At 36.6% G+C, this 24,221-nt stretch overlaps 1 protein-coding gene across 4 annotated transcripts; it reads left to right on the top strand.

The window, feature by feature from the left end:
- The first annotated feature begins 4,300 nt into the window (after positions 1-4,300).
- On the top strand, positions 4,301-9,926 carry LOC307155502 (uncharacterized protein). Of its 4 annotated transcripts, none has more exons than XM_079866187.1 (6): positions 4,301-4,344; positions 4,528-4,572; positions 5,239-5,288; positions 5,426-5,464; positions 5,636-6,709; positions 8,437-9,926. In XM_079866187.1, the coding sequence occupies exons 3-6, from the start codon at positions 5,273-5,275 to the stop codon at positions 8,751-8,753; spliced, it is 1,446 nt and encodes a 481-aa protein (XP_079722313.1). In that variant the 5' UTR covers positions 4,301-4,344; positions 4,528-4,572; positions 5,239-5,272; the 3' UTR covers positions 8,754-9,926. The 4 variants fall into 4 exon arrangements, with proteins under 4 accessions (XP_079722313.1, XP_079722315.1, XP_079722316.1 ...); XM_079866189.1 differs by having other exon boundaries at positions 4,303-4,344; positions 8,458-9,920; XM_079866190.1 differs by having other exon boundaries at positions 4,337-4,572; positions 8,458-9,920.
- The last annotated feature ends 14,295 nt before the right edge of the window (positions 9,927-24,221 follow it).

Here is a 24,221-nt window from a genome sequence, read left to right as displayed (position 1 = left end):
ACTCCAGTCTTCAGTGTCACATTCTTCAGAAATCATTCTAATATGATGATGTGCTGCTCAAGAAGCATTCCTTATTTTTAATGTTAAAAACAGCTAAGCTACATGTTTTATGGAAACCGTGAAACATTTAATAATAATAATAAAAAAAAAATCTGAATAGACAGTTTAAAATAACAGCATTTATCTGAAATACAACTATGTTTTCACTTTTGATAAAATTGATGCATCCTTGCTGAAAAAGTATTATTTTCTCAAAACGAAAAACACTTACTGATCCTAAACATTTAAATGGTATATAGGGCATATTATTACCACATTATGTTATCATTAAATGACAAATAAATAAATAAATAAATAAATAAAACAGTTAACACTGCTAAGATGGGGTTTCTAATTGAGATGCTGAGGGAGTGGCTGAATTTGACATGACACAAGTCATCTTTTTTTTCTTATATGCTATAAGTCATGGGAATGCAATTGTAGATGTTTTCCCCCTCGTGTAATGCAACAATTATATGCTAAATATGGTCTCTGCAGTCAGATGTTTACCCTGCTTATAGTCCAAGAAAGTTGAAAAGTGCCCTATTTTATTTGCATTTGTATTTGTATGTTAATATCTGATTTGAGTCTTCTGGAGTCACTGTATTTCATTTCCATTTAGGAGACAAACAACAATGCACCTACTTTGACTTGTGACTTTGCATGTTGGGAATCTGGAAGAATCTATATTAATTGGGAAGAGTTTATGCTGTCAAACTAAAACAAAGTGTAATTCTAAATTGAAACATGAATGGAGTGAGTGTTTTACATCATCTTATAAAAGCCTTAACATTGCTTGATCTGATCTGACCAAAAGAGAAATTAGCACATATGGTAATTGCAGTGAATTTAGGCTAATTAGAATTGTCAAGAGGTTTTATCATCCATTAGAGATAGCAGGATTTACTACACATACAATAAGCATGCCAATGAATGCACATCTGTCTAGTAGTTTAAGAGGAGACTGAAATTTGAAGTTTCTGCTGATAAAATGATGTTAGCTTGGCCATGTTCATTATACCTTAAAAAGCTATAGTGCAGATAATGACTAGAAAACCCAAAATAGCAATTAATGGGCAAATGAAAGAAGTCGACTAATGCACTCAGACTGACACACTTTCAGTTAGATTGCATATTATTTTCGTCTAATTGAAGTGTTTTCCTAAAACTAACAATGTTGGTCTTATAAAATAAAATCTGTATTTGATGTCATAAGTGATAAATGATAGATTATTTAAAAAGACTTGGAAATAGACCATTCAGACACATATAAACGTCGTGGGGGAAACGACACGCTGTTGAGGAATTATTTTATCTGTTTGACGCGCATAATAGCGAGGCGGAGGAATACTATCCTCGCGTAATTACCACAGATTATATGTAAGCGTTTGGGTTTTCTGTGTGTGGGCCATAAAAGAGAATTTCATTTTAAATGTGTGTTTTCAGTCGATGGGAAGGGTTTCTCTTTCAGACGAAACTGACCAATATTTTTAAGGTAATAATTTACCTGTCAGGATCGCAGCGGAAGCACAGCAAGACGCCACTTCACCGAGGCACTTATGGAAAGTAGCCTACATTCTGTTTATGTTCCGGAGAATCACTGAATATGCTTGAATCGGTGTTAAATGTGAGTAATTTGGCGTCTTTATATCGTTCCAATCTCGCAACAAATTATGAGGAGCTCGGCTTCTTAATGATTCATTTTTAGACTGAAATGATCGTTAAACATACAAAACATAAAAAAAAGTTTACGTGGGACGTTTTGGAAATGAACCATGTACTTTACCTTACCTCATTGTATTGTATTACAAAGAGAGAAAATAGCGTATTCATCCTCATATTTGCTGTGAAATAGAAATAAAATACTGTGAAACGACCTAGTGGAACTTTTAGTACAAGTGCGCCACCTTCTGTTAAGAGTGTGAATTACATACTTGCATGTTTGCTGTAGTTCGGCCTACTCTATTGTACATAAACACATTTTACTTTAAAGTCTTTTGAAAATCTTGTTTATTTTAATTTGTACTCCTAAACACATAAATATTGTCTAAAGCCAAGAATGTCAAGACAATGTACCAGATAGGTCTATATCATAATTTAAAAGTCATTCAAAGTCATTAAGGCTCTCTTTAAATTCCCAACACTCTTTTTCAGTCCAGTTTGTAGTAACATCCATTGTTTCCTCCAAGCATCTCCTCAACCTTCTCCAGCAACTTAACCACGTGAGATTCCCGATATCTGTTGTCAAGCACGTGGCATCTGTTCCCACACCTCCGAACCAGCCGCTCCAGGTCACCGTTTCTCTTCACGTGCTGCTGGCCGCTCTCTCCTAAAGTTTCCCCCCAGGTGAGCAGAACAATAGTGTGGCTCCATGATGTTTCTCCTAACGCTGATAAGGTACGTTCCACTGCACGCCTGTACTGACCAGTGAAGGATAAATAAGCGGGAATCACTGCAGGATGAATGCATGCGGTCCAGGTTGACACAGTGAGACACTTTGAGAGAGATGTTTTTGAAATGTGCCTTTACTGTCAATCCCAGATCTCCATTAGTGCTCTACAATAGTGACTTGCCTGCCGGAAATCTCTCCTCTCCAAGGGTTGCATCCATTTGCATCAGGCCCCACGATGGTGCATCTCGCTGGATGACGGGACGATCAGACATGGATCAGATATGGGCCTGGGTGAACGTCCGGTAGGTTGGAAACTGGTGCTTGAAGATTCAAAGAAGTCTTCCTCACTTTCGCCTTCAGAATTGTCAAACTCACCATCTTCCTCATTTTGCTTGGCCTTCAGAATTCGTTTAACCCTCTCCGATCTGTTGTTTGCACAGTTTATAGTAGACAACACTGATCGCTCTTCACTTCTTGTGTCTTTTGCATCGCAAATGCCACCATCCACTCCTATTTCTTAATGCATTCGATGGATGTCTTACCTTCACTTTCCCATTCATTTCAGCGCTGTTTGTCCATGGGCGATACCCTGACATCTTTTTGACTCGAATGCAGAAATTAAACACAAACGCATGAAAGGCAGTCCCTTGTGTCTGCTTAGTGATTTGAGTGCCTTTTCACTAAATTAATTGAATATTCAGTCATATGTGGGATGAAAAGGCAAATACATTATTTATATCTGATAACATCAAAATGTGCATCTAATTAGACTGTTATTTTGACAAGTTAATCTGTTTCTTATAGAAGAAACATTATGTGATGATGGATTTTTACAAAAGTTGTAAAACTGTAAAACATGGTAATATTAGTAAATTTGTTAAATATACAGTTCATAACGGACTCCACAAAATGTAAATAAGTTCAGGTAGCCTAAAGGGACCTGGCTGTAACATTCGATTTTAATCTTCTGTTGTGAAACCTGTTCAACCTGTTCTTTCTTTCTGAGACATAAGAAAAAAAAAAAACATGAATTACAGTGTAAACAGATTAAAGAACCAGATTGCTTGACAAATAGAGAGATGTTTATTTAAACATCTCTCTATTTGTCCACAAATCACATAAACGTGAATGCAGTGAGTTGGACTCTTCCCACCCTGCCTATGGACTGTTTGTCCCAGTTCCCTCAGGAAGAAGGTTGCGCTCCATCCGGGCAAGAACAACTATAGGCTCAGGAACAGTTTTAGTTTTTTTTCAGAGACTATTCGACTGACAAATCCTTGATCTTCTACTCTGTGTGCAATAATATAGACACGGGCATGTGTAATAAAAGTTTCTATTGTTTTATATATATATATATATATACACATATATATAAAAAAAAAATTATAATTTTTTTTTTTAGAAATAATTAAAAAGAAATTATTATTTAGACATTTTATGTGCAATAATATTTGAATATTTATGTCCTGCTTTATTACTAATTATTGCACCGTTTTTATTCTTGCATTGTCTAGTTTTTTCATTGTTATTATGCTATTTATTGACAAAGCTGCTTAGACATACACCCTAGTTTCTAATGTTTTTATTGGTCAGTGTTTTTATCTTGTGTTTTGACCAGGACCTTAGTACTTAGTTTCGTTCCTTCATGTAAAAATGTGTATGGAATGACAAAAAAAAACCCTTGAACCTTGTGCTCTGTTAAAGATCATCAAAATATAGACCCAGGATGTCATTATATGAATAAAACAATGAAAAGCATAGAGTAGCATCTATTGTCGCTGCACTTGTGTTATGAAACATAATAACTTCCTCTGTCTAGTTCATACTTGTTTGTTGTTGCTATTTTTATCTGTCTAGCAAAATAGTCACATGACTGAGAAGAATACAGGAAAAGAGAAACGGATAATCTTCAGGTGGGGTTCTGTACAAACAACTAAAGAGCTATATTCCAGTGCGTTACTGATAATTATAGAAGCAGTATTAACTTCTTGACGACCTTCGGACTTTATCTCATCTCTCCTCATTAAGATAACTGACAAAAGGAGGAATTTTTCCATCTCCAGCCATGTTTAATGCTTCCTCTTTTGTTACAACAGATACTCAGCCTAAACAGCAGCCATGATTCACAAGAAGAAACTGACGTATGTACAGTAAATATAATTCTGTTATCTGTCTTTGAATGTGTGCGAGTGATTCATGCACTATATTGGATTTGATCAAATGAGTGCTGCATTTTAAAAGTATCTTGACAAGCTCTTTTTCTTAAATATACCAAGTGGAGGTGATATTTCAGTTAGTAATTCTAGCTAAGAAACACTTAATACTATTCTAAAGCAAGGCATTGAAACTGAGATTACTTCAGGTTGATGTCCATAATTGCTTTGTAGATAATGAGCAATACTGTGTTGATATTAAAACAGATTACGACCAAAAAGAAATGCTTCACAATTTGCTACTTTAAAAGCAACAGGTATCAAAAGCTTGATGTTTCCAACCATATTAGCTTGACTAATTAATTCTTATTAACTAGCACATTAGTTAACTGAAAACCAGTTATGTGATACAGATTTAACTGATTATTTTTGAACAGGTTAAATGCAAATTGAAAGCCAATTTTAATTTATGTCATTAAAGTTGATATTTACACTTACAGGACCTCAAATATGAGCAGAGCTATATGTGATTTAGTTAGAAATATATTTATATCATTCATCAATCAGGTTTTTCATTAGTGTTTAGGATAGGACACTTTTATACTGTATCCTTTTTTTAATCAATTTATTCATTAGACTGTTCTTAAACTTAAGCTATCAAGACTTTTCCTGACTGAAAACATGAAAAATGGGTTCCAGTATATGTAAGTACAGATTTAAATCCACTTTATAACATGAAGGTAACTATAATAATTTTACATTTTTCCTATGAATATTTAATGTGACTCTTTATATGATAATTTATAAGTTCTTTAGATTAGCTGATTATTTTCCTATTTAGCACAAGAGGACCAGGTGCCGTTGATAGAGAGAGATGAAGGTGAGAATATGAACATCTCTGTTGCTACCAGGCCTGTATTGTGAAACTGTGCATTTTATTAAGATTTATATCATTGCAATATGGCCGCTGAGCGAGCAGGCTTTCTTTAAAATAAGTTTTTAAAATATGTTTTAATTTATTTTAATTTAATGGAACATTTCACTCTTTCAGGAATTCAGCCTATTTTTGAGGAACTGAAACTTGTTCTGATTGGAAGTCAAGGTGCTGGAAAAAACACTATTGGTAATGCCATCCTTGGGGATAAAATCTTCACGTTCTGGACATCTTTTAGAAGTGACCACATCAAGGAGACTCGTACAGTATCAGGAACACGGATTCATTTGACTCGCATTCCAGGCTGGAAAGGAGAGTTGCATAGATCAGAGAAAACCAGAAGGGAAATTGTTCACTGTGTGCAGTCCTTATACAATACTGGCCCTCATGCAGTCCTCTTGGCTCTTAAAGTGAACTCAAAACTGCCAGAGTCGACCATCAGCACCCTAGAAAGACTTCTTACTGATGAGCTGTGGAATCATACTATAGTGATCTTCACACATGCGGAAAAACTGGGAGGTTATACCATTGAGGATAATATCAGATGTCAGCAGCTTCAACCTTTAATTGACAAATGTGGACAAAGATATTTCGTGGTTCAGAAAAATGACTGCAACCAGATTACTGACAAAATTGAAGAGCTCATTATCAGGAAGAATTCAGCCAGTTGTTTTAAACTTTCTGCTCTGAAAGAGGTTGATACTAATGCATTACTGTCAGACTGGACATGTCTTGTCGAGAGGATCAAATCTAAAATTGTTTCTATTTTAACCATGAAGGAAAATTTACAGTTAAATCCAAAAACACTAAATAATGACTCATATAAAAAGCTACTCAAATCAAAAGATGATGAGATAAAGAGGCTGAATAACCTTGTTCAAGTAAAAGAGAGGGAGATAGTGAGGTTACGATCAAGATCCTCAGGACCTGACCCGTCTGCCCAACACAGAATTGCAGAACTGGAACATCAACTCAATATGAAGTGCAAAGTGGAATTGGAAAAGGATACTGGGATTAAAGAATTGGAAAAACAGCTACAAATATGGGAAACAAGAGCTATAGAACAGAGAACACATGAGGATCAACATGCAACTGTACATGCAGACATCCGTAGTCGACTCAGTCAAAATCTTAATCAGGAGTCCATGAGAAGCTTCCCCCAAATTCCATTAAATGTTCTTCCTTCAAATAGTAAGTAGTTCAAATGTGTTTTCATATCATGCTCTTTTGATAACAGCAGTAATCACACAGGATCTTGCAGGAATGTTTGTGTGCAGAAAGCTCCAATGTCCTGTTCACACTGACAGTAGGTCTGCAAAATTAATCGCAATGAAACCGCACGCAATTTGGCAAAGGCTGCGATTATTTTATGCGCAGTTTGTCAGTGCAGCAGCTGATCAGTAGTAAATGCTCCATCACACACACACACACACACACACCAACACACACCACATATCTCTCTGAACACCAGAGGGCTGCACACCACATATTCCTCTGAACACCAGAGGGCGTCACACACACACACACACACACACACACACACACACACACACACACACACACACACACACACACAACACATGTCTGGTTCACTATCTTTGTGGGGACTCTCCATAGACGTAATGGTTTTTATACCGTACAAACTGTACATTCTATCCCCTTACACTGCCCCTGCCCCTAAACCTGCCCATCACAGGAAACATTCTGCATTTTTACTTTCTCAAAACAACTCATCCTGTGTGATTTATAAGCCTTTTGAAAAGTGGGGACCGCTAGCTGGTCCCCACAATGTAGGTGATCTTAGGTTTTACTATTCTTATGGGGACATTTGGTCCCCACAATGTAATATAAAGAAGGGCACACATACACACACACACACACACACACACACCACATATCCCTCTGAACACCAGAGGGCGTCTCTCTCTCTCTCTCACACACACACACACACACACACACACACACACACACACACACACACACACACACCCCCACCCCCACCCAAATATGACCCACTGCATAAGTATGATAACACACATTCCAGGAGATCCCTGTGGGCATCATCACTGTTGCTGAATACACAGAAGATTGAAACACTATGATTGATTAAACATGACTAATAAACACACGACTGCCTTATTCTTTATAAGAAGCACATCATCTCACAGGAGGAAGAATTCTCTTTTCAGGATTCATGAGTATGATAGTTTTTCACCTGGAAATTGGCAATTAGAAAGTGAAGTCATGCTGATGGCTTCAAGCATACCAAAGTCACCTTTATTTATATAGCACTTTTTACAATACAGATGGTTTCAAAGCAGCTTTAAAAAGAGTGACGTGACGTGTAGCTATTAGGCCACAACTGCCCTCAAATATTTACTTTACAGTGTTAACAGGAAAATAATGCCACAACGTTTGTTTTGGCTCTACAGCAACTCTAAATGAAAATAGTGTCATTGTCCAGCTTAAGTAAGTTCAGTGTTGATTCATTTCCATGGTAAAAATAATTAGACATTAATTTAGTTCATTTATCTGTACAGCCACTCTGAAGAAAACAGTGATGTAATCGTCCAGCTCAGTTCAGTTCTCATGGGATGGGTGTCAATGCAGGCAGATCAATAATATTTTGACCAAAGTGTATACCAATAATGATTAATAATCTCAGGGCTCATGGTATGTAGGTCTGTCTGGACAGAATCATCAATAATCTATTTCTCTATGGGGAGAATTAATGGGGATTTTTACTTCTAGAACTTGACTATTCTTAGTGGGAACCCCACACAAAAGTCATTGTATTTTGACAAGGAATCAGTTTTCTTGTGTGTTTACTTGAGAACCTTTTCTGCACATACAAGTCAAATATTTGTACACAATTATTATTGACTGAAAGCTATTGAATAAATACATAATGATTTCAGGTGGTGAACATGTTCCAACAGGGTCAGTCCAGCAGCAGGGATGGGGTGTCACTCTTCTTCAGATCTTGGATAAACTGACTGATGATCAACTGAAAACAATTAAAGATCTCATGCACTTGAGTAAGGAATGGAACATTTCCAAATCATCATTAGATAAAAAAAACGGAGGTGATCTAGTAGACCTTATAATAGAGAAGTGGGGTGAACAACAGTCAGTGCTGAAGACAAGAGACCTCATGAAGGAAATCCCTCGTAATGATAATGCCATGAAAAAACTGTTTACACCTTTCTTGGAGGAAATTGGTGAAACATGGTGATCATCAGCTATCATACAGTCATCATTTCTTTCTCAAAGAGGTCTGCTTAATTTTTTTATTATCCAGAATAAAAAGATAATTTCTTCTCCACATCAGGGAAATCTCACACATATGTATTGTTCTTATTATTGTAAGGATGGACTTTTACTAAGACTGAATTCAAGAATCCTAGCCTGCAATAAAACAATACAACTCACTAATCTGAAGAAGAGAGTGTAACACGTAACATATAAGACATGACAAGGTGATAGACAGACAACAGAGGGACAAGACAGTTGACAAACACAACAACGTATTATTATTGATTAAGTAGAATGATCTTAAGCAAATTTTACTCTGTTCGTGGTGTTATAATCCCCCCTCCCCTCATGTACCCAGGGTCTCACTAAACTGGTTGAATGGTTACGCCATGTATATAAATCTGTCGTCAGTATTGTAATATATTGTGTATATAATTTGCTTTATTAAACAATAAAGTTGTCCTCCGAAGAGGGGGGGTGGTGGTGGGCCAAAAAAAAAAAAAAAAAAAAATCTGAAGAAGAGATCTATGGGACAGAGAGCACAACACAACTTCTCCAATCTCGTCTCTTCCCCCCATGCTGGGTTCCTGACTCCTCACACTGTCTTCTCCCCTACAGGTCTCATTCAGTCATGCAAAACACACACACCTACTGTCTCCAGTTGTTTTATGAGAGGTCAAAATAAATACTTTTGGTGCGAATGGTAAAGAAGTTTCATTCCCGCAGCAGCAGAACAGTCAGAACAAAGAAAACAATGCCTATTCTTCTAATGTGGTAGATGCACCAATAAAGATAATAGATAACCATTTGTGTTTATCCCCCAAACTCAGGCGTGACCACTTGGGCACTAGAAAGGGTCCAGCAAAAGCTGAATAAATATTTGGGTGCTAGATGTTTATTGTTATTTTGTTCCACTTGGGTATTTAAAGGGAATTGGCAAACCACTCAAGGAAGCATCTGTGAACAGAACTTCCCACACTGTTGCTGTGTGTCTCTATTGCCAGGTATGCAGACTCTTTTAAACTACTTTTGATATTGCATTTTGAATTATGTTTGTATTTTATGCTGATCAGTTATGTATTGTGTATTCTGTTTAATCCTTTTTAATTGATGCTTAATCCTGCCTGGCAAAATAAATGTTACATCTTGATTTATTCTGAAGTATTCTGAAATCATTATTTTAGTAAATTAAGGAGGCTGGTGCTACCGCAAATCTTAGTTAGGGTAGGTCAAACTAAAGGTGTCTGTATGAACGGAGCAGTGGGCACGTCATCTGAAGACCTTTTGATTTCTGTCTATCACTGATTTAGCAAGTTGTTTGGAAATGGCTAAAATAAACTACACTTTTTTTGTATGAGTGAGCAGTAGGCAACCGACTTAAGAAGTATTAGCAAACCCTACATCCACTGACTAAAATCAGAATTAGCAAGTTTGTGTCCGTGAGAAACACGATCCGGCCGACGTGATCTCTATGCGGCATTGGGTCCATAATTAATTAATAACTGAAAGTATGGAAGGCCAAGAATTATAAAAGATCTAAATTAAATCACAATTCATCTTTTGATCAGCTGTTAAGAGAGAAAATCAATAAATACAAAGAGTCACTTAAATTTGGAGTCAGATTAAATTATTCAAGGAGTCAGAATTAAAATTGGAAATCAACTGTTTAATAAATTAAAGTGAATTTTCCAGAAGCGCCCGAAAAGACATACACGCTGCATTGCCTTCGACCAAGACACCGGACACCGTCGTTGGGCCGGTGATTGGAGCTTACATTATCTTCAAGAACACACAGAATCACAAAATGTTCTTGAGCTGACGACGCCACCCAGGCCTGCGCTCTCGCACTGGGCCGTAGTCCTCGCAGTTTCGCTATGGGTCTCCGTCTCGTCCCCTCCCTCCACAGTAGGACTTTTGCATATGGCTCAAAGATGTGCCTTGTGGGACGGGGGAGTACTGTCAGGATTATGTTGAGTTTAGTGTTAATTTCATTCCTGTGAGTTTGTTTCTTGTGCTTCAGTTCAGTTATAGTAACTGATTACGTTCAGCTGTCTGTCATAAATTTTCCCTGTGGGTTTATACTCCCTGGCTGAATCAAAAATCGCCCCCTATACCTTCAAGTAGGGCATTATTTGAGGGGACATGCATTTGTAGTGGTTACCAAAACCATAGTGGATGTTATTGAATTCACTCATTCAATGTACAGCTGTCCGAATTCACTCACTCGTTTTCATTCACTCTTTCTCTGACTGAAACAAATGGGAAAAAAAAGTTGTGTGTTTTAAATAAATATACAGATTTTCAATTTTTATAACAATAAATATTTCTCTGTGAATCTTTGATTTGAGTGTATATACTGTATGATAATTTATAAGTTTTATAAATTATTTTTTTGGCACGAGAGGATAAGGTGCTCTTGTTAGAGTATGATGGTGATAATATGAATGTGTATTTAGATTTATTACTATTTAACAAATGTCTTTGCAATAAAAATTACATCCAGACATATTGACCCAGACTTGTCCACAGAAAACGAAATGTGAAATGGTTCACTGTGTGCAGTCCTTATTCATTCGATTCACATGACGTCACTGTAGCTTTGCGCCGCCATCTTTGCGACCGCGGCGGTCTCGGTAATGCCTGCAATATGTTGTGCAGTTGGCTGCAACAACAGCCGAAAGAGGAACTCTGAACTGGTATTTTATTCTATACCAAAAGAAGAGAGAAGAGAGAATCATTTATTTAAAAGACTTGAAGTCTCATGTTGGTTTGTGGTTAATTATATTTCCATTATACTCTCAGAGGCCAACATTATAGACAGATATCGACAGATAATGTTTTGTCTTCATTTTATTGTTGGGTCTGTTTAAATGCACTTTATCATGGTAAGTTAGTAAGATCTGGGGTTGTTTTGAATATAACTGTCTGTTAGTTAATACCTACCTAAATCTAATAAATATTTTTCTGAAGTTCATAAAGATATTGTCTTCGTCACATGCGCTTTAGATGTTATTTTGTTTAAGTAGCTCTGCAGACGATGCATAATCTCAGCCTTGAAATGCATATTAAAGGACTAGTTCTTCCAAAAATGATAATTCTGCCGTCATTTACTCACCTTCATGTGCAAATCCTTAAGTTTACTTTCCGCGGAAGACAAAGGGACATTTTTGAATATGTAGCCTAATGGAGACTCTTCTTGTCGATGTAATGAAAGTGAATGAGTAACATTAGCCTACTGGGGGCTGTCACGCAAAAAATAATAATAATAAAAGACAAAAAAACAAAAAAAACATCACAAAAGTATCATAAAAGTGATCTAATACGACTCGTCCGTTATATTAATATCGTTATTTATTCATATTATAGCTTTATGTGACGAACAAACTGCAATTTAAGTCGTTATATTATAATCACTGAGTTTACCTCTTGATAGCTTTTAATCGCAGCCGAATCATTCAAAAAGATTCGACTCGAAAGATTCTTTCATTTCGATATTTGTGTGTATTAAACCTTCTCTCTGTAATTGAACATCTGTTCTTTCGGACAGATATGGCAGTCTTTTATGATATTCGGCTGATGTCTCTGGCTGTGCTGATGGACGGATTAGATAGATTCATTCATGCCAGCCGAACAGCTGCAGATTCATAGATTCATTCATGACATCGCCTCGACTCTCATGAACGCGCGCCATGAAGCTCTATGACTTAAGTATTTCTATATCATGAAAGGCCAATTGGGGCAAACCTGGGGCAGATAATAATGGACTAAAGAAAACTGGAGGTAAAAAATAAGGATCGGAGCCTAAAATTTTCTCCAGGTATCTCTGTCTCTCTCTCTCATTCAAATGGGCAGTTTGGGCGGCCATACCGTGCGAATCGGTCGCAAATATGGCGGCGTTCTATTTGTAGTGACGTAGGTGGCATCTATGAATATGATACTGAACCTCACACGGTCCTCTTGGCTCCTAAAGTGAACTTGGTGCTGCCAGAGTCGACCATCAGCACCCTAGAGAATGTTCTTACTGTTCGGCTATGGGATCATACTATAGTAATCTTCACACATGGAGAAAAACTGGATGGTTATACCACTAAGGAGCATATACATCAGCAGCTTCAACCTTTAATTGACAAATGTGGACAGATATTTTGTCATTCAAAAAAGCAACAGCAACTACTGAGACAATTGAAGATCTCATTATCAGCAAGAATCCAGCATGATGTTTTAAACCTAATGATCAGATAAAGGTTGACAAATTACTGTCATACTTGAAAGATCTTGTTGAGGTGATCAAATTTAAAATTGCCTCTACCTTTAAGCAGAAAGTTAGATTTAACACAAAATAATGACTATTAAAGAGCTACTCATTTCAAAGGATGCAGAGATTGGAGGACTTAAATCTGTTGTTCAAGAAAAAAGAGAGGGATATAGAGAGGTTACAATCGAAAACTCTTAAGCCGCCTTTTTTGAAAGTTGAATCACAAATAACTAATAAAAAAAGTGAAATTATTTTGATGTTACAAATCAAAATAAAAACTGTTTTACAGTGCACAAATATGTTGTGATCATATGCATATACAGACTTTTCAGATTAGATTTGAGTTTTAGATCTGTTGAAATATTAGAATTGAATTGTTGTGGCTGGACCGATACAATCACCAGACTGAATAAAATGTGTTCAAAAGAGTGTAAAATATTCTCACTTTTTGCACTCACTTCATATATATATATATATATATATATATATATAGAACAGTTCTTCTAACCCTGATTGATGGAGTGTGTAGCATAACACGCATAATGACCAAATTCCAGGATGACAATGTCAAGATTCAGCAGGCTCAAACTGTGAATGAATGGTTGGGAGGAGCATGAAGAATCATTTTCACACATGAATCGTCTCCTCTGAGTCCAGAGCTTGAATTCATTGAAAGTCTTTGAGATGTGCTGGAGGAGACTTTACAGAGTGCTGGACTCTTGCATTGTCAGTACAACATCTTGACCAAAAATGTATGAACCTCTTGAGAGAGAAAACATCACAACATTTATTACGGTGTATATATATATATGGTTACCAGACTGTCTTGCTTATAAATCACTGTATGTGAGCAGAGAAAAATTATATGGAATTAATTACAAATTTTGGACATGTGTGCCAAACTGACTTCACTCTTATTAGTCGCCACATTACATTGCTGCTCATTTGCATGAAATTAAAGGGATAGTTCGGCCAAAAATGATATTTAACCCATGATTTACTCACCCTCAAGCCATTCGAGATGCATAGGGGAGAGTGGGGTGAGTTGTGCCAGTTTTTACTCAAAGTGACTTTAAAGTGAGGCCATGGCAGTAATGCCTTCAACTTAAGGATGTACATGTATTTCAGGATGTTGTGCATCCCTGAGAATAATAACTTTGGATCTAAAATAAAAAGTTTCAGAAATATAGCTTTTGGGAAAAAAGTGGTCTCATGGCACAACTTGCCCCTGGTGCGGGGTAAGTTGTGCCTTTTGGGGAAATATGTTGGGGTAAATTGTGCCAGTGCTTTCTGAAGTAAAACAGAACATTTTACTGTTATGAACCGTATGCTATATGAAAGCAAGACAAATTCAATACAAAATGACTAATTTAAGGTTTATTTAGATATTGTCACCCTGGAATACCATAGCATGCGTTTTTCCTACTATGGTCAATTGCATAGGGATTTTGTATTGAACACAACTCTGGATCACAGTGTCACAGAGACAAGGGGGCGGGCTCATTTTACTCAGACGACCAATCAGTCTCTCAGGATCATTGTGAAGCTATCAAGCTACGCCCTAGCAACCATTTAGAGCACCATAGCAACACAATATATGATATTTGTGAATCATTTCAGGCAAAAAAGGCTTTGGCAATAGATGCCTGTTGACGTAGCGCTGTCTGTCAATTATGTAACATAAGAATAAAGTTACTAGGCTAATTTCTAAACATCCTATTGTGACTTAGGCCACTTAAAAACTGAATAAAACTTCTCTTTATTAACATAGTGCAAACTCAAAACTGAAATCAGTGTTAGCTAAATTAAACAAATAACAGGCAGGCCTAAGTCAAACAATGATGAGGCATGCCCATCTCCTCACTTCTCAAGATTATCCCCTGTGAGTATGTAGGTCTCTAGGTGGTCTGGATCTGGCACAACTTACCCCATGCCCTTTGGCACAAATCACCCCAGACCCACAAGTTTGAATAATTAGCATGATCCAGCAGTTAAGAGCTAACATCATGCTAACTGTATAGACTCATTGTGTAGCCTACTAAAGCACTAAAACATGTGTGAAATGTTTTCAAACTTGTCTATAATTGTCCAGACACTACAATCAAAAAACCTTAATCATAGAAAATTTACTTTGAAAGGGAAAAAACAGTTTTTTGCACTAAAATGTGCTTAACTCTCATGCCATGTATCTCTCTTCTTTGGAGGATGAGTAAAATTGATTGCTTTTCAAAATTATGTGGTCACATGACCAAATTATTCTATGGTTTTCCAGAACAAGGGGTGGAACTACTTCCCCCCTGGCACAAATCACCCCACTCTCCCCTATGTCAATCATTTTTCAGACGAACACATTTTCAGTTATTTTAGAAAATGTCTTAGATCTTTCAGTGGTTATAATGTGAAGTTATGGGGTCCACCTCCTTCAAGTCCCAAAATGTGCATGCATCCTTCACAAAAGTAATCCATCCGGCTCCAGGGGGATAAACGAAGGCCTTCTGAGGGTAATCCGTGCGGTTTTGTCGTAAAAATATACATATTTAAAACTTTATAAATGAAAATATCTTGCTTCCGGCAATGCTTGACGAGCGTTCACGGGAGATGGATGCCGGTGTATGACGTATGACGTTGAGAAAAACATTGAGAAAAACGCCTTTAAAGTTGTCCATTTACTGTATGTTTGCGATTGTGCTGCATTCACTCACAAAAATAAATGTTTTATATTTACCGTACACTGTTAGAAAAATCTGTAGAAATTACAGTATTACTGGCAGCTACTTGCCAGTAACTTACTGTAGATTTAAATTGATGTTATTTACTGGCAACAATTTGTTCAAAATTAAATGAACATTAAACATTAACAAGTCTTTATCTTTACAGAATAAAACTAAAATAATATCCTCATGCAAAGCATTCTGGGAACCAAAATCTGAAGGAAAAAAACAGAAAAAGGTTGATGAAGATTTCTGGTTCCCAGAATGCTTTGCATTATGTTGTTATTTTATAATTGTATTCTTTAAAGACAAAGACTTGTTAATGTTTAATGTTCATTTAACTTTGAACAAACTGTTGCCAGTAAATAACATAAATTTAAATCTACAGTAAGTTACTGGCAAACAGCTGCAAAACTACAGCAAATTTTTTACAGTGTAGGAAATTTACAAAATATCTTCATGGAACATGATCTTTACTTGATATCCTAATGATTTTGGCATAAAAGCCAAATCGATAATTTTGACCCATACAATGCATTTGTTGGCTATTTCCACAAATATTCTCGTGCGACTTGAGACTGGTTTCGTGATCCAGGGTCACAAATGTTACTGAGTACACTAACCGGCATTTTGTAGCTAATAAAGATATTTGATTGCAAACGGACCAATATAACGGACCAATAAACGGACCAATAAACGGCCTCGCACTGTTCTCTCAGGGCCCTCGACCTCATCCTGCTCGCCACACAATACTTTGAAAATGTAACAAAATATATTAAGACTCACTTCATTAACGCTCTTCAAACTTTCTGAACAAGTCTGTCACTAGTTACGCAGGATGAATACTTCAGCAACGGCAATCATGTCCACTTTTGCCGAGACCTCTGTATGTGTGTGGCAGCATATCTAGTCATTAAGCCTATATCATAGTCGAGCGTAGGTACATTTGAATACATCTCAGTGTTGAGAATGATCTATCAGCTGATGCTGTTGAGGCAGGAATTGTGAAAAACAGTTTCAGTTGAATCAGTGACAGTATTCATAGCCTCACTGATGAATCTAACTGATGTTCCAGACTTATCTTGAATGATCCCTTGATAATGTCTGGCAACATGCTCACGTGCACATACATGCTCTCATGCTCATGTGCACATAAATTCTCAAAGTCAAAATCCACCTTGTACAAAGACGTTATAGAAGGCTGGAGAGTCACCTCTTCCCCAGAAGAAGCTGTGAAAAGGTGTTTCTCCAAGTTCGTTTTGGAGACTGTTTGATCAAGTGAGTAACTTCTTGCACAATATCCAATGCATCTCGTATCAGCTTACAATTTTTACCAGCATCTTGAAGGCAGGCATAAGTTCAAGCAATCTGCTAAACAGTGCACTTGTACAGCCACTGGACTGCACTCTTTAACCCTTGTGTTATGTTGCGGGTCAATTTGACCCGTTTAGATTTTCTAGTTGTTGGAAATACTGGTTAACCTATGTTTTTTTTCTTGATATTTTGTGACTTTTTCTCATTTATCATCATGAACATGCATGCAAAGTTTCAACATGCTGGTGTTTTTTGATATATACAAACAAAATTACTGTTCCTTTCGTGATGTTCGCGGGTCAATTTGACCCGCATATTTTAACGCTCTAAGACAACTGTACGGACCCAAAATAATAACATTTCTTGGTTATATTTTGTTATTTTATTTTTTTACTACCTCTAGAAGCTAAAAAAAATAGTTTTCCACACTTATTTCAATACAGAAAAATATTTTGTCAGCCACAGATGGTAAAAATTACCTATCATTTATTTTTTCAAGCTACCTGAAATAATATTAAACCTTTTTTTTTTTCTTGATATTTTGTGACTTTTTCTCATTTATCTTCATGAACATGCATGCAAAGTTTCAACATGCTGGTGTTTTTTGACATATACAAACAAAATTAATGTTCCTTTCGTGATGTTGGCGGGTCAATTTGACCCGCATATTTTAACGCTCTAAGGCAACTGTACGGACCCAAAATAATTACATTTCTTGGTTATATTTTGTTATTTTATTTTTTTACTACCTTATAAAGCTAAAAAATTAGGTTTTCCACACTTATTTCAATACAGAAAAATATTTTGTCAGCCACAGATGGTAAAAATGACCTATCATTTATTTTTTCAAGCTACCTGAAATAATATTTTATTTTATCATTAATTATGATAAAATTAATTAATTATTATTATTAACTTTTTCTCATTTATCATCAACATGCATGCAAAGTTTCAACATACTGGTGTTTTTTTTGACAAATACAAACAAAATTACTATTACGTTTGTGATGTCCATCATAGGCAGCTATTCAAAAGCAACTGTACAGACACAAAATAAAAACATTTATTTTATGTATGTCAGGGCATCAACTCCAGTTCTAAAGTGTAAGTGTATCTAAAGGTGCTCTAACCCAAACCAAACACACTTGAAAAAGCTAAATCATGGTGTTCAGAATTAATTGCAAATTACAAATGAAAATCTTTGACAGACGCAGATAGTAAAATAAGCTCTCATTTATATATTCAAGATATCTGAAATATCTTGAGACTTCGACATAGACAGCAGGAAAAATGAGCTCAGATTAATTGATTAATTGTTCAGTTATGATGTTCTAAGCAAAAAAAAAAAAAAGTTAAAAAAATGTATATGCAAATATATATAAATATAACGTATATTCAAATTTTAAATAGTTTTAAAAAATGGTTAAAAAAACATTTTCATTAAATCATATCTTCAGATATATATTTTTTGGAATATTTGACAAATGCTGATATTAAAAGTTTACAGTTTGAACCTAAATCTTTGTTGTTTTTCATAGTGGGATTTTTGAGGAATTGTATTGAATCCAATGTGGGTCAATTTGACCCGGACCATAAGGGCAGTGCACAGAATTCCAACATAACACGAGGGTTAAAGCATGCAGCGACGCTTCTCAATTGACCGGACATGTTCGCTGTGCCGTCATATGCCTGGCCTCTGCACAAATCACACATTATATTGCAGCGGATCAAAAGGTCATTTATTACACTGAAAATTGTGTGAGCGTCGTTTTTTGGCAAATCAAGTCCTATGAAATCCTCTCGAATTTTGTATGTGTCGTCTACCCAGCGAAGCAAAGTCACAAGTTGTTCTTTGTTGGAAATGTCTTTAGTTTCATCCACGAGTATTGCATAAAAGCCGCCACGAATGGGAGACAAAACTTTTCGTAGTACATTAAGTGAAATTATATTCATTATCTCGTTGATTATGTCATAGGACCACTGATCTATATAGAATGATTGGATAGCTCATGACGTCATAAACAGTGAAGCCACCGCGCCGCCATATTGGTATTCCCTAGTGAGCTCACGCGTTCTATTGAATCAATAGGAAATTTTATGATTTGACTGAGAAAACATTGCCTAACGAGACACAGTTTTTAAATCTAAAGTCTCCCTGTATATTCTCACAACGCAAACATCCTAAGCATTTAAATGGGTATTTGTTTAAAGTCGGGAAATTTTTCCTGCTTATTAAAAAACGGCAATTTCTTTGCAAAAGGAATAAAAAGCTGTACGAGAACACTAGTCGGCCTTCACTGAAGAGCTATCTTCACAGGTAAGAAAAACAGTTTGATAATATTAATTAAATAGTGAATGCTACAGACCTATATTTTTGTGAATTGGTGAATATTCAGGTGAATATTTTTTCGTGGCCACGAATTAATAATACCTCAGCACCAGGGACGTCACTACGATTGGAAGACAGGGGGGGCTTAGCCCCCAGGGTATTTGTGACTTGCGTTTATAGAAAATCTTACAGTGAATTTGAGTAAAAAACAACTGTATATGTTTAGCTGTATTTGTCTCTTCAACCCCGTTACCATCTTCAACCCTGTTACCCTAGTCTCAACCCCGTCACAACCCCGTAATTTTTTTTAAGAATACTGATTTTAGTTCAAATTCTGAATTTAAGCCATATCTTTGATCAAAAATGATAGGGTTGCTGTCACAAAAAGTGCCCATTTCAGGCTTTATAGCATAAGTGTAAAATAATACGTAAATTTTATGGTGCATGGTACAATTTCTGGTAAGCTACGCTTTTGTATTATTTCAATTCAATTCAATTATTTGAATTTATATTCATTTATATGATTTAATATTGACTCATTTGGATAAATATTAGGTAGGCCTACTCAAGATAGGCATACATTTTTCTCAAGATAAAAACTCATCCAATTCTGTAAACATACAGACAGCCCTATATCAGCTGGTAGTATTATTTAAGGTTAAAAATTAATAAAAAAATTAAATATAATGCGTTTTTTTATTATAATAAAAACAACTTTATTTAATGATATAAGTAAAAATATAATAAATATGTAATATAGAACACATATTTAGCAAAATACTCTCTATAGCTCTTTTTTTCTTGCCAACTACATGCTATAGCCTATATTATGTTCATTAAATGGCTTTCCTGAGGTAAATGTGACATAATTGTTCTCCAGCTATGTTATTGACCTCTTCACACTGATAAAAAACACTGATTGATCGATATTATGTATGAGGAATATACATTTCGGTAAGTTGTAGCCTACTGCTGTATCTTTCAACAGTGTTCGTGTTTTTTTTACTAGCTAGCCTAGAGATGATCGGTTCACGTGCGCTAGGGATCTGTCACATCACATTTACAAGCGCCAAAACTGTATTTATTGTTTGAAATTCGTAATAAAATTTACAGAATCTGAGAGTTGAGATTTATATCATAAGTAACCTGCTCTGTCTAGTCTGTCGGTCTCCGCGTCCTCTTTGCTTCGCGATTTTTCTGTGCTTGAGAAAATGGATGTGTGGCGTGAGAGCGTGTGAAAAGTGTCAATTGCGTGTGTCTCACGGTGAATGCGTAAGAGTTGGCAGGTCCAACTTCCGACTTTTCGGCTATTTTTTGTAGCTGGATATATATCATTTGTTACGTCTAAATATGAATGAGGATACGGTTATTGCTAAATCGAATTGTTATTGTTGTTCTTATTATCATTTAGGGGGGCTTAGGAACATTTTGGGGTAGCTTCAGCCCCCCTAAAATAGGCCTAACGACGTCCCTGCTCAGCACGTTATCTTGTGGCCACGTTGTAATTCGTTAAATCAAAATGAGGGAGGGAATTAGTTCAACGTGTCCACGATTTATTAAAACGAGGGAACAAATAAGTCGTCGTAACAACGAATTATTTAGATCAGTGGACAGGGCGCATAAGAACAAGCAGAGAGAGAGAGAGACCCGGCCGCGCGCGCGCGCACTCTCACCGCCTTCAAACAACACGATCGAGCGCTGTATGCTCTCTCTCCCTCGCGCATATCAACATCAGTTGACACAATAGTAAAAGGTCGGAAGACCGAATGTGTTTTATAGATTAGTAGTTTGTTCATATAAAGTGATTAGCAAGTACATGTTCAGGAAATGCATAATACAAATTGTATGGGTTAATGTAACGGTAAACGGAGTCTGCACGAAGCTCTTTTGAAGCTGTCAAATGGTGTCGCTATTGGACACTTACCGTAATTGTGATTATTGCTGCCCTGAGGTTTCTTATAGGCCTATGTCACACTTCCTGCTTCCGGAACGCGGAGTAGGGATTCAGAACTTCCGGTCAACAGTATTTCTCCATAAGGATTTATATTATCAGCCATAATGTCTAAACCATCCGAGGTAGACTGACCAGGAGCTATGAGGTTGTGAAACGAAGGTTTTTGCTCCTGTAGAAGCTATAAGTTCGTATGAAATCAACCTTGTTTCAAGAAAAACATGTTTTATCCGCGATCTTCTGAAAAAAAACTACACTACCCACAATCCTAAGCGTAGCAGCAACGTCTGCTGATTGGTCCAACTCGCTGTTACCATAGAAACGTTTACCTAACTGGCGAACGGCCCGCTGCTGTTGTTGTAGTTCACCGGGTTGCTCTGCGTCAGGACGTAGAAAGCCATAACTCAGCTTTCACGCTTTTCCTCTTGAGAGTTTTCATTTACCATCCGAACCACATCGTCATATGTGACTTCAGGCAGGTTGCGGAGAGATTTGGTCCAGCGGTATCTATCGGACTCCGCCATTGTAAAGAGCTAACCGGAAGAGCTGTATCCCTACTAAAAGACGTACTTCCGGTCTTCAATTTTTTCGTGATATAGGCCTATAGGCTACTGTTGACTGTTTTATCGTTTTTTTCTGAAGAAGCAGCAGCATTAGGCTACTCTTGCCTCGGAGAAAACAACACGGGCATAGCGACAATTTTGCATATAAATTATTACTTAAAGGGCTTGAATTACAACCTTTGGGCAGTTTTTCTACATCCTTTTGTGAACGTCGTTTTACACTTGTTTACTGCACAGCGGGTCATCTTAAAAGTGCCGTCGGAGCTACCAATCTCTGTATAACGGGCGTTGGAGCCCTCTGCTGGTAGGGAATCGTAAGATGGCCGCTCGAACACTTCCGGTGGCTTCACTGCCTAGTGGCAGTTTAGAACGTCATGAGCTATCCAGTCATTATATAGATCAGTGCATAGGACATATAATTCTTCACTCTGAGATGGTGAGCGGGAACATGGTTTGTGTAAAATGAGCAACACATTATTAGCTGTTTGATAACGCAGTCAAGCCAAAGGCTAATCATATTAATTACCGTTATGTGTCCGACGTGATTGATAGCGATACATGAAACGCATTACCATTCTGATACATCGACTTGTAGACGACCATGTATGAGTGAGTGGAGGCGGGGCTAATTTGCATATTCATGATTCCGCATATCGTTAGCCTCATAGCATAATTGCCCAAGTCATATTTAAAAAAAAAAGACTTAGGCAATTATGCTATGAGGCTAACGATATACTAGATGACGCAAGGGTGCAGAGTTACATTCAAGTTATTTTAAAGCATGAATTTAAAAAAAATCACAGGAAAAAACATTTAAATATGCCATTGTGGTGATCAAAAATGAGTTTTAAGTGATAAAATGAATGACTACATTAAATAAATTAAAATCAAACACGTGTTTTGAAAACTGCTGCCCCCTAGTGACATTTTTAGTTTCAGTTTAAACTTTTAGTTTCAGTTTTAGTTTATATACAGTATATACATACATACATACATACACATACACATATACATATACATATTCATATATATATATCAGTCTATATAAAAGATGCCGAAATATTTTGCGGTCCGTTTTCTGAAATCACATGATTTGCCAAATTGACAGTCTAGAAATAAACTGTGCCCACTACTATATCCAGCTATATTATTGGTAATATGTGTTCAAATGTATTTTAATCCAGTGGTGTTATTTACTGCTATGTGTATGATGAAACATGAGTAGGGATATTGTTATTGCCGTGATGTAATATTTAATTACTTAATGGAGATTAATGCAGGGTATTGTTTTTCATTAAGCCAGCAACATCAACAATAATACAAATAGCTTGTTTCTTTACAGTGTTTCACTGAGATTTCTCTTACACCAAAAAGTGCAGTCACTTTTTAAAAACATATCAGCTTTATATCTGATCAGGAACAGAGGACAGAACTCACTGTCAAGCTCCTGCTGCTTTACTTACTGTGATGAACAAGTCTGGTAGGCTATTGCTGATTGATATGCATTCATCTGAATGAGGTTATTTCAATAGTTGTTTTAATGTAGGATTATGTAGGAATATCCCGTTTTATGTTCCAGCTTGTAGTTTTACTGGCTGGTCAAATGCTTCAGAGTTCATGCAAGGCGAGATCACTACTCTTAATTTCTACTAATCAGTTTTCTTCTTAGATCAGATAAAGCTTTATTTTAGATTTATGCATTTGAATGTCCCCTGCATACAGTGTGTTGTTCCACTCTCCTTCATAGCGTCATCAAGCTTCGTCTTTGTTATTGACAGCTCCGTTGACAGCTATTTAGCGACGAGAATGCTTTTTGTGCGCCAAAAAAACAAAATGACGACTTTATTTAACAATTTCTTCTCTTCCATATCAGCTGAATAAAGTCGTTATTTTGTTTGTTTGACGCACAAAAAGTATTCTCGTCGCTTCACAACATTGAGGTTGAACCACTGTAGTCACATGTACTATTTTAACAATGTCTTTCCTACCTTTATGGGCCTTCAAAGTGTTAATTAAATAGCTGTCAATGGAGCCCCCGAGCCATTGGATTTCATGAAAAATATCTTAATTTGTGTTCTGAAGATGAACGAAGGTCTTACGGTTTGGAACGACATGAGGGTGAGTAATTAATGACAGAATATGCATTTTTGGGTGAAATGTGTCCAAGTGCGGTCCGACTTGCTCTGATGTCATGCGTATGTCAAAAAAACTCTCGCGACGGCGAGGCGGACGTGTCAGATTCTGCAGTTGCTCTCCACCGAATGCACTGATCAAAAGAGAAACGACTTGCTGAAGACTTAATTGCTTAATGCTCATTGGTTTAAA

The sequence above is a fragment of the Squalius cephalus genome (assembly GCF_949319135.1).
Source record: "Squalius cephalus genome assembly, chromosome: 3".
Taxonomy (NCBI): domain Eukaryota; kingdom Metazoa; phylum Chordata; class Actinopteri; order Cypriniformes; family Leuciscidae; genus Squalius; species Squalius cephalus.
The sequence above is the reverse complement of the archived record's forward strand: the minus strand, read 5'-3'. Positions and strand labels throughout refer to the sequence as shown.

What these genes read in the sequence shown, in the direction of transcription:
- LOC307155502 (XM_079866187.1), top strand. An exon ending in GTTGATAGAGAGAGATGAAG is followed by an intron (nt 5,465 to 5,635) that starts GTGAGAATATGA and finishes TCACTCTTTCAG; the next exon opens with GAATTCAGCCTATTTTTGAG. An exon ending in AAATGTTCTTCCTTCAAATA is followed by an intron (nt 6,710 to 8,436) that starts GTAAGTAGTTCA and finishes TAATGATTTCAG; the next exon opens with GTGGTGAACATGTTCCAACA.